The sequence below is a fragment of the Camelina sativa genome, chromosome 12 (genome assembly GCF_000633955.1).
Source record: "Camelina sativa cultivar DH55 chromosome 12, Cs, whole genome shotgun sequence".
NCBI lineage: Eukaryota > Viridiplantae > Streptophyta > Magnoliopsida > Brassicales > Brassicaceae > Camelina > Camelina sativa.
Window position 1 is genome coordinate 356,099 of NC_025696.1, and position 11,655 is coordinate 367,753.

Here is an 11,655-nt window from a genome sequence, read left to right on the forward strand (position 1 = left end):
CTATCTTGGGATCTGCTTGGGGAATCAATGGTCTATATTTTGATATTACTTCAGGATTAATTATTTGTACTTTCTTCATCATCACAATATTTCAAATGGCATTTATGTCGGAAATGTATTATGACAAAACGAAGTTCTATGAGGAAGAACTACTGGCTTCAATTAAAGATGATTTTCAGATGTTATACTATTAGATTTGTTTAGTTTATTTTGTTCAATTGATTACATATGAAACAATAAAATAATACGAAAACAAGCAATACAGGTTTTTTGTTTGTTTGGACAATACAGTGGTTTTGGGACTCTTTTTCTTGTGTTGCACGCCTTTAAAATGGACTACCGTACATAGGTATTTTTTTTTTGTAACATAACATTTACATAAACAACTTGGTGGTTTAGAAAAAAATGATGCAAAACAACTTGGTTTTTTTAATAAGAGTCACCAATTCTCATATGCATACTATCTTTTTGTTGTTACTAACAAAATTGATCATGATGTGCAAAATGATTAAAATGCTTCGGTTCATATCTGACTCCCGTTGACGTGAGGCAAACTTTTATATTTTTATACTCTACCTAGTAGTCTTCAATTAATTTAGTAATTGTCAATTTATAATATAGAATCAATTAATTTATCATCGCTCTATACTAATACTTCTGTGACGGGTTTTATTAATGAACTCGTTTTATTTATAAGAAAATATGATTGTGGTGCATGTAATGTGGTGCATAGTAATGGTTAGTGGTAAATTAATTGAAAACAAGAGGCGCTGCATGCATTAGATATTTCGATTTCAAGCGTGTGTTTCTGCATGCATTCGAGTTTTTACAAAAGCAAAACAACACCTTTCTCTGTCTACGTAGACAGAGACAGACATCACATAAGTAAATAACTATCCTAGTGCGGGCCCTATCTTAGTCATCATTCTCTCATCTGCGCATCACACCACACCCGCATAATTAGAGTGTATATATCCAGCTTGATACCATCAAATTTGCATTTTGATTTTTGATTATGTTATGTAGTAAGTAATTGTGATTAGAAAAGCAACTTCTTCATGACCTAGTAGCTTTTTAACAGCATTATATAAAGAGAGATCCTCGTTCATCGTCTTTCTTTATCACTGAGAACAATCTCTTTTTCAACCATGTCTTTCTTTTAAACACTCATTGGTTTAGCTACTAGATTTCATCAATTCCTCGGTGTTGGGGCTAGAAACAACAATTAGAAGAATAAATTTGTAAAATGAGATCTGGACAGACTTTCGGTACAAATCGACTTAGAACTATGAAAAACAACGAACTGGACTTTTGTATTCACTTTTTCTATTGATTCGCTCTAAGCTTGATTACATGTGTTGTGTCCTTCACATTCATCTGCTATTTAAACTAAAATTCCTCGAAACCCTTCCTGAACGTCTCGCTGCAATCTCGGCTCCCCAATCCCGATTTCTTCTCCAGGTTGACTTCATCCTCCTGCTCGGGTTTTCCTCCATGGGCCCTTACTGGGCCTCTTTTCCTGGCCTGCGCGTACGCCCTAATGGGCTTATTTGGTGGGCCTTATGATCGTCGAAACCCAACACCAACAATTGCCCCCCAGCCTTTTAACCTATTTTGGGAGGGTTGAAAGGCGAATATCCAGAGAATCTTTCATGTCGTTTCGGTTTCGCGATCTTCCTCGGGGAAGGCTCAATGAATCTCGGCTTCCGAGATCTTCGTGATGATTACCCCTCTCTCCTAAGATCCAACGGTGGAGCCGAAAGGTTTGAACGGTTTAGATTAGAGGAGAGAGAGATTCGTGGGATTACAAAGAACGACGTCAATTATGACCACAGAATGGTTCTTCAATCTTTCAAACTCATTAGCCCCATAGACTTTTTGGTGAGCAAATTGGACCTTCCTCAGATCTCGGAAGACTCGGTCGCGCCCATGGAGGTTGACGCCGGAACCGGGGTCCCGCGTGGTCTGGAAGAGCATGGGAGCAACGCGAGTGCCGCGAAGGATCCGGAGGCTGGGACCGGGGAAGAAGACGTTTGAGTTATGGCGTCTTTATTTTATTTATCGTTTTGAACTTGCGTTATTTGCCCGAAAGGGCTTTTAAATCTTTTGTTATGACTTGCCCGGGGGGGTTTTAACCCAAGACTTTATTTCTTTTCGTTTTTTGGAATCAACTGCCTGGGGAGGCATTTAAACCCTTGTTCTTTTCATATTGTCTTTGTTAACTGTTTCGGGTCGAAACGCGTGAGTTCTAATATGTACTCGGGGTATACGGAACTCTCCTAGGCCGGCTTACGGACAGCGGGAAATGTTCCCCGGGCACTTAATTTGTGAACTCCGTAGAATTCACTAAAAATTTGCTATTTGGGGATGAAGTCCTTTGAGGTTTTCCAAATTGGGTAGTGAAATCTTATTTGCTTTCACGTGAGGTCGTGGGGTGCGGACTGTTAGCTAGAGCTGTGTTGACCTTGTTGTTTTTTTTTTTTTTTTTGATGAAGTGTTCGAAAAAGCTTGAAACGGTTGCAAGACAGTGCGAAATTCGCATGTGCTGTTTGGTGTCGTAGGTACGTTTATTTGTAGGCAATTTCGTCGCGCCGTTAGAAAGAGTTATTGTTTGTTGATTTGGTATATTTGGTAACGGTGCACCAGGTCATGGTAAAATTCGCGTTTTATTTGGAAAGATTTTGCGGAGCGGATCGAGTTGGGAAGGTGGCTGCGCTCAGGATATTGAGCTGCCTACGTACCCCGTAAGGGGATCAAGCCAGGTCGTAGTTCGATTATTATGGATACCTCTTAGAAGTATTTTTTGAGGTTCATGACGTTCCAAGGCCGGAGCTCGGCTTTACCGTTGCTCTCGTCTACGAGGCGATATACGCCATTGCGAACGACCTCGGTGATACGGAAAGGTCCTTCCCATTTGGTTCCCATTTTGCCGGCGTTCTTTTCTTTTCTGTGATCGAACATTCGACGGAGTACTCGGTCCCCGACGGCGAAACGCCGAGGTCGGATCTTCGAGTTATAGAAGCGAGCGATGGCATTCTGGTAATTTTGAACTCGCACGTAGGCTTGTTCTCTCTTCTCGTCGATGACGTCGAGGTGATCGCGCAGCGCTTCGCTATTTTCCTCCTCATTCTCGGGGGAAACAGCTCGGCGAATACTGCCTATGGTAACTTCTGCCGGTATTACGGCCTCAATTCCGTAGGCTAAGGAGAACGCGGTCTCGCCCGTGCTGCCACGCGGCGTAGTTCGGGTGGCCCACAATACTCCGGGGAGCTGAGCGTCCCAGCCTGACTTCGCCGAGGTGTACTACTAAAACCATTTACGGTGCTTTTGATGACTTATGGATCTCGGCCAGAGCGGCCCGCTCCTCTTCTGCTCGGGCGAAATTAATCGACCTATGGAGTGCGTCGTCGAGCGACGGGGGTTGTCGAACGGTGAGCTCTTCGCGGAATTTCGAGGTGTACCATAAGCCATGCCGAAGGGCTGCCAGGGCAACCTCGTCGTTTAGGTTGGTTATCCTGGCTTTGGTTGACTTGAAGCGATTGATGTAATCGCGGAGCGGTTCGTCTTTTTCTTGGACGAGAAGCCAAAGGTCTGATTCGGTCACCTTAGCTTGGAAAAAGACTGAATACTGCTTCAAAAATGCCGAGGCGAGCTGATCGAAGCTGTCAATGGAGTTAGATTCCAAAGAGGCGAACCATTCCAACACCGGTCCCACCAGGTTCTCGGCAAAGTAACGGCAGTAGCCGGCTTCACACTCGTCGTCGGTGAGATAAGCTTTTGTTATGGCTAATCTGAAAGCTCGGAGGTGCGCTCCCGGGTCCGTTATGCCCGCGTATTCGGGAAGGCGGAGCTTGCCCACGTCACGAAGGCGAACCTTCGCGATTCGGTCTGTGAACGGGGTACGCCTTGTTTCGGCGATCACGCGATCGATGTCTGGGGCTGCGCTTGTTGCCAGGTGCACCTTAGAGCGGATTTGGGCCATCTCGGCGCTTGCCTTATTCATGTACTCGGTTAGGAACTGCGCGCTGAATGCGCCGCTACTCGGAGGTCCGGGAAGACCGAGATCCTCGGTCGTTATTCCTCGTGACGCCCCATTTCTGAGTTCTCCTGTCGGGACTGGATCCAGTCTCACCGAGGAGCCCTCCAGAGCCCCCGAGGTGCGGAGGACCTGCCCTGCTGACCCGACGTCCCCGGATGGGAGATGCTCGTCACGTCGCGAGCTCGCGTTACCATTTAAGACCGACGAGCTCGGAGCTCCGTTGCTCTCTGACGGCGCGAAAACGGGTAACGTTCTGATCCCGGGCGGGGTAACGTGGACCGCCTCAAAGTCGAGACGAGTCCGGGGAAGCGCTCTTTCCGTGGGATTGGTTAAAGCTGTTCCCGAAGAGTACGCGGAATCCCGATAGGGTCCGAGATTTGCGCGAGAAGCGAGCTCTTGTTCATGCCGCTCGATTCTGTTCATGAGGGCCCGATTTGTCGCATCTTGACTTTGGGTCTTATCGATCAGAACGGTGAGCATTCCGCGAATCTCGGACAGATAGTTGCTGACGGGGGTCCCGGAGGAGACCACCGGCGCATGGTGCTGTCCGGGTCGGTTCGTTCCGTTATTCTCTGAACGAGTCCATACTCGGGACTGATTCCTGTTTCCTGTCAAGATCGCGGGGGCCGTGGGAACAACCCCGACGGTAACCCCTGGGTTTGTACTTCCGAGATTCTGAGTTTGGGCGGGTCTGTGATGAGTGAGACCCGAACCTCCCAAAATACTTTGGTTCGGTGCTTGACTGTCGTCAAGTGATGAGCCTGTCCCGGGTCTGACTAGATCTGTAACCTCGTTATCGGACTGGGCTGACGCGGGTGCACCCTGGGAAGGTGCACTGATGGAGGTGGATCCGTGGACTGCCGCTGGTGGAGCAGTCTCTGAGATGATTGTGTTAGCGGTGGATGGATCCATTTCGCTGGAGTTCAAAGCAGTCGATTTTTGAGAATAGACAGACCTAACTCCCCACAGACGGCGCCAAATTGTTGGGGTTAGAAACAACAATTAGAAGAATAAGTTTGTAAAATGAGATCTGGGCAGACTTTCGGTACAAATCGACTTAGAACTATGAAAAACAACGAACTGGACTTTTGTATTCACTTTTTCTATTGATTCGCTCTGAGCTTGATTACATGTGTTGTGTCCTTCACATTCATCTGCTATTTAAACTAAAATTCCTCGAAACCCTTCCTGAACGTCTCGCTGCAATCTCGGCTCCCCAATCCTGATTTCTTCTTCATGTTGACTTCATCCTCCTGCTCGGGTTTTCCTCCATGGGCCCTTACTGGGCCTCTTTTCCTGGCCTGCGCGTACGCCCTAATGGGCTTATTTGGTGGGCCTTATGATCGTCGAAACCCAACACCAACAATTGCCCCTCCTAAGTACCACTACAGAATTCCTTTGCCTTCAAACCTTTATCTGGTCTTTCGTCGCTTACTTTTCTTTGATGTTTTGTGACTTTATCAATGAAGATCTCCACTAGAAGCTGATCATATCCTGCTTTCTTTTAATCTATGTCACCAAAGTGCATTTATCTTTTCAGTCAAAAGTTTTGAGAGAACTTCAGAGTTAAGCGTGCTTGAGCTGGAGTAGTTTAGATGAGTGATCTTCCAAGAAGTGATTGTTAAAATTGAATAACACATGATAAAATATTTAATTGTTAAAATTGACACGTGTCGCGATCACATGAGTTACTAACTTTGAAAAATAAGGTTATATAATAACATAATATTGAATACGCTATCAAATCATTCACCGATTGAAAAATTGAAGAAAATTACATTAATTTCTTATTTTGATTATCTTATTTTTCTTATATTATGTTAATCACTAATTTTAACACTTTTTCAGCATCACTAATTTTAACACATTACTTTAATCACTTTTCTGTATAAATTTCTTTTTATTATATGATTATAATAAATAATAAGTGTAATTAAATTGCAAATATTTTCCTTATTAATTGCTTATATTTTTCTATTGAAATTAGTAATTTAATAGATACCTTTTCTATTAGAATTAGTGATATAATAGATTACTTTTGGTTTTATATACTTTTTAAAAATATTAATTGTAATACTTTTATTTTATTTAATTATAATAAAAAAATCTTTTCATACATGTCAAAATATTATCAGTATACTTAATAGTATCTTAATTTCATATGTAGATGTGATGTGTTGTTACTAACGTTTGTTTCGTAACTAAAATTATCATTGGTAAGTGGAGCAGGCATTGATAGTACTTTTTTCAAACCACTATCATTCAATCAAAATTACCATGGATCCAAATAATCAATTTCAGTAATCAACAAACGGATATAAGATTTATGCCATGTAATAGTAATAAAAAAAAACATTCTGCATGTCATGTAAGACTTATTTTTATTTTTATCAATTATTATGTAAGAATTATGTTCTTCATTCGTAAGGTGTTCACGTTCTATTTCATAATCGAAGATATTTCTGTGAATGGTTTTGGATCCAGTTAACATTCAATTCCATAACTCAAATGCTTTCGGAAAGGATTTCTCAGTTTATGTTTCAATTAATGTGATTTCGCAGAAGAGTAATTTCGGAAGATAAAAAAAAAAAAAAAAACATCTCTTCTTTCAAAGTAGATGTGATACTCTTTATTTCTGTCCTAGTTGATCCTGATTCGACATTAAAAGTATATACTTATTATTAGGACTTGGCAAATTACAGTTTAAATACAATAGTGTTTACGTCTGCGTCATATTTAAACTACATATACTAAAAAACTAGTTAGAGGAATAAAGACATTCGTCGGTAATCAAATAAACTAATAAGTTAGGTTTGGTTCTGATGAAGAGATAGAGACTTGTTTGACGATTCTTTATAATAATTATTTAAAAAAAAAAAAAAGGAAAAGTAAATTCAAAGTCTACCTGACCTGACAAAAGTACCCAAACGGTAGATTTTGATTTTCAAACACTTTTGTTCTCTCTCTCTCTCTCTTACCTGAAGCGAATCAGAGAGATTAGAAGACGAAGAGAGACATTTGTTTACGAATGGACACAATCAGAAAGCAAGCTTCTAAGCTCAGAGAACAAGTGGCCAGACAGCAACAGGTTTGGTTCTTCTTAAAAAAACCCTAAATCATTACATACATATCTCTCAAGATTATTAATTGTGTAATTGATGGGCGATTTTAGTCGAAGTTGATCCTGTTCTTGATCTGGGTATATATGATATGATGCTCTTACTTCAATTCGATTAGTGTTAAGTTATAAAGTTACAATCTTTGGCCTCTGAAATTGATTTGATAAGTTGGTTTCAACTGGGACAACTTTTATCTTTGGTCCTATTTGTTTTGATCTCTGGAAATTGATGCCATGGGTTCTTAGTTTTAGCTTACAAAGTATGTTGATGTTTCTCTGTCTTATTGTAAATCGTGGTGGAGGCTGTTCTGAGACAATTTGGTGGAGGTGGTGGTTATGGAGGTTCAGACACTCTAATAACCGACGAGGAAGAGTTACATCGGCATCAGAATCTTGAGAAGCTTTACATCTCAACACGCTCTGCTAAGGTTTTTCCACCTTCAACTATCCCATTCTCTTTCTCAGTTACTCTTCTTTTTCATTGTAAGAAAGAAACCCTCAACATTTACTTCTTCTTCTTCTCAGCATTTTCAACGAGATATTGTTCGTGGTGTACAAGGATATATCGTTACAGGATCCAAACAAGTCGAAATAGGTTTTTTTCTTTTCTTTCCTATGTCTCTGTGGTCTCTAGTTTGTGTTTCAAGATTCATATAATCGTCCTTTCTGATTTGTTTTGTTGGGCGGTTAGGTACTAAGTTGTGTGAGGATAGTAGGAAATATGGTTCGGATAATACATGTACTAGTGGTAATACACTAACAAGAGCTTCACTCAGCTTCGCAAATGCTCGAGCTCTTATGGAGAAAGAACGCGCAAATCTCTTGAAGACTCTTGGCACACAGGTTTCATAACCCTTTAATTTTGGCAATATCTATGCTGTTTTTATGTATGAGCAACATAGCTAAGTTTTTACATGATGAAGTTATTAGGTCGCTGAGCCACTAAGGGCAATGGTATTGGGAGCTCCATTGGAAGATGCTCGACATCTAGCACAACGGTATGATCGGATGCGACAAGAAACTGAAGCTCAGGTACTCAGCTGCTCTACTTCTGACACCAATTTGTGTTTCTTTCCTTACATATTTTTACTTGAACCTACGTAGACTATCGAAGTATCGAGACGGCAAGCTAAAGTTAGAGAGAATCCTAGTAATCCCGAACTAGTAATGAAGCTGGAATCTGCTGAAGCCAAACTACAAGACCTTAATTCAAATATGACAGTATTGGGGAAGGAAGCAGCTTCTGCCATGGCTGGAGTGGAAGATCAACAGCAAAACCAAACTCTTCAGCGGCTATTAACTTTGGTACTTACGTGGACAACTGTTTTGGTAAGACTTGGAAGTTGTTTTGGCTTCAAAATCATTTAACAATCAATGTTTCTATGAAAAGGTTGAAGCAGAGCGTAGTTACCATCAAAGGATCCTTGAGATAATTGAACGGCTCGAAGGAGAGGTATGTATATATCTCCATTGGTCACATCTTTCTACAGTGTTAATCTTCAAGTGATAATAAATTCATTGTGTAGATGAGATTTGAGCAACAAAGAATCGAAGCACCTCAAACGCCACAAGTAGTGAACATCACATCTTCGCCTCCACCTTCATATCAAGAAGCCAATAATGAAGTCGATACTTCTCAAATGCATAATGGGACATCAGACGCCATGGGATACTTCTTAGGAGAGGTTAGTGTATTTGAAAAATGTCATCATATCAGATTCGCAAGAGCTTCATTAATTTCTTGGTTTGGTTTGCATATCTATCCTTTACCGGCACAGGTCATGTTTCCTTATCAAGCTGATTCAGATTTTGAGCTCAGCATATCAGTTGGAGACTACGTTGTTATCAGAGAGGTTAGGAACGTTCAAAATCAAAGCATATAAGATTAATCTCTTTGATGTTAGAGGACTCTCATTCGCAAGTCTTTATATGCTGATACAGGTAGCGAGTAGCGGGTGGGCAGAAGGAGAATGTAAAGGCAAAGCGGGTTGGTTTCCTTACGACTACATCGAAAGAAGGGATCGTGTCCTTGCAACTAAGGTCATCGAGGTCTTGTAATGGCTTCTTTTGGTGGGCATCGGTGATTGTTGGAACACTAGTTTCAATTATCTGCTTAATAGAAACTTGGTGTTTTTATCTTTTTTGCCATTGTTCGTTTACCTAGGTAGATTTTTATTTTTCTTCCTCTCTTGGAAAATCTGATCATTGAATCAAAAGAAACCTCAGCTCAGATATTCGTACGAGATTAAAGGAATGTATAATAAATAATACAATAATAGATAAAATTATTTTATACTAGATTAGGTCCGTGTATTAACGCATATATAAAAAAATATGTGAAATTTTAAGTTGTATTCAAAATATAATTTTATTTTATTTGATTTTTTAAAAAAACCGGATTTAGAGTTCACACATTCCATCTTACAATACAATTTATTTGTATATTACATGATAATAAAATTAGATTTTAATTCTATACATTCAATCCTAATGACTAACATTTATAATTTATATTTAAAAAAGTATGCATTATATCAAATTTATATCTTACTTAATATTTTAAAAAAACTAAAACTTAATAAAACATAATTCTCAAAAAAAAACTGAAAACTAATTTTATCTTATATTTGAAAAAGTAACAATATCTTAAATATATTTGTTTCATATTTTGTAATCTCATACGTAATAGTTATACTACTTGTCCAACTAATTTTAAATAAAACTATACTAAATCATAAATTAATCAAAAATTCAAAGACGTCATCATGAGAAAATTATTTGTTTATGTAAAGGGGATTATCTACAATCCTTTTTCTTTTAGGATTAATAATTGACAGTATAATTTATTTAATTATGATATTATAGTAATTAATTGTATAATTTTCTTAATTACTTTTTATAGAATTAGTTATTTAAAATTAGAATTATTATTATTTCTCATATATATATATATATATATGAACTATCTTTTTATATTTATTAAATTGTTTAAATTTTTAACTTCTTATAATTTACAAATATGTTAAAATATAGTTTTTATATAACACATGACAAAATCTTTAATTTTTTTAAATTGATACGTGTCGCGATCACATAAGTTACTAACTTTGAAAACCAAAGTTTATATAATAACATAATATTAAATAAGCTATCAAATCATTTACCGATTGAAAAACTTAAGAAAATTACATTAATTTCTTATTTTCTTATATTATGTTAAACAATAATTTTAACACATTAAACCTTTTTATACTTTAATCACTTTTCTGTATAAATTTCTTTTTACTATATGATTATAATAAATAATAAGTGCAATTAAATTACAAATATTTTCCTTATTAATTACTCATATTTTCCTATTAAAATTAGTAATTTAATAGATAACTTTTCTTTTGGTTTTATATACTTTTCAAAATATTAACTGTAATTCTTTTATTTTTAGAATTTTTTAATTTTTTATAATTATTAAATAATTTTTTTAGGGTTGTGGTGTGTGCCTATCACCGCTGCGGTAGTATTTGGAAAGTATTTTATGTCCTCTGCCGTGGGCGGAAGCCCAATACACAGGAAGTGAAAGAAGACCGCCGACTGACTGTTATACGCTATATAAATTTTTTAGTGCTTTCATTGAGAAACACCGCTTCATCAAATAGAAGAAGAATAGACGTCTGATGAAGTTTCTTCAAGATATTACAATTACTAATTAAAAAGTATACTAATTATTAAGTTGTATAATAATTGTCAAGTTACTTATCACTTAGATTGACTAATGATTTACTAGTATTACTACCAGAGTGTTTGGGTTTGGATACAGTCAGAAGATGGTTTGTTTTGTAAGAAAACCTATTGCATTTGACTATCAAATGAAATATATTTTATATGATTAAAAAAATTTAGTGGCTATACCGACCTTTAAACTAAAAGTATTCAACTAACGGTTTAATTGAAAGAGGACAAAAATATTTTCATATATATATATATATATATATACACCAAAAGAAGAAAATCGATTTTAATAAACAAAATTACCAAGAAATGGAACAGAACTCACGACGAAATTACTAAGAAATCGTTTTCTTCTTGTTGGTGCGGGATTTAGCACCCCCATCATACCGAGCTAAACCAGAAATGTTAATTGATTATCTAACCGGGAATCCGGTTAAGGAATCGATTAGGTTTTCGGGAATCAGTTCGGATAAAGAATAGTTTTGGAGAAGAAGGAACCGACATCCACTTCGGTGCGGCAGCCGACTCAAGCAATAGGGCAGTTTTCCATATTTCACTTCGTCTGTTAAGGAAAGTTAATATATTATGAGATCTCTGAACATGTATAAATAAGGGAGACTTCTCCATTGTAAATCATTCAGAATCTAATACAATAACCGAGTTCTCTTTTTGCTCTTTACAACAAACCCTAGTTCTTTCGAGCTCTTCTTCTTTACTCCTAATTTCAAGGCTTAGATCTATTTTCTAGAGAGATAGCTCTATTGAATTTGTT

The 11,655-nt window shown here is 38.0% G+C and overlaps 1 protein-coding gene across 1 annotated transcript; it reads left to right on the forward strand.

The window, feature by feature from the left end:
- Positions 6,966–9,452, forward strand: LOC104729204 (SH3 domain-containing protein 2). Its single transcript, XM_010448121.2, has 10 exons — positions 6,966–7,127; positions 7,460–7,585; positions 7,683–7,752; positions 7,849–8,000; positions 8,088–8,189; positions 8,262–8,462; positions 8,548–8,610; positions 8,684–8,842; positions 8,936–9,010; positions 9,099–9,452. The coding sequence occupies exons 1-10, from the start codon at positions 7,068–7,070 to the stop codon at positions 9,213–9,215; spliced, it is 1,125 nt and encodes a 374-aa protein (XP_010446423.1). The 5' UTR covers positions 6,966–7,067; the 3' UTR covers positions 9,216–9,452.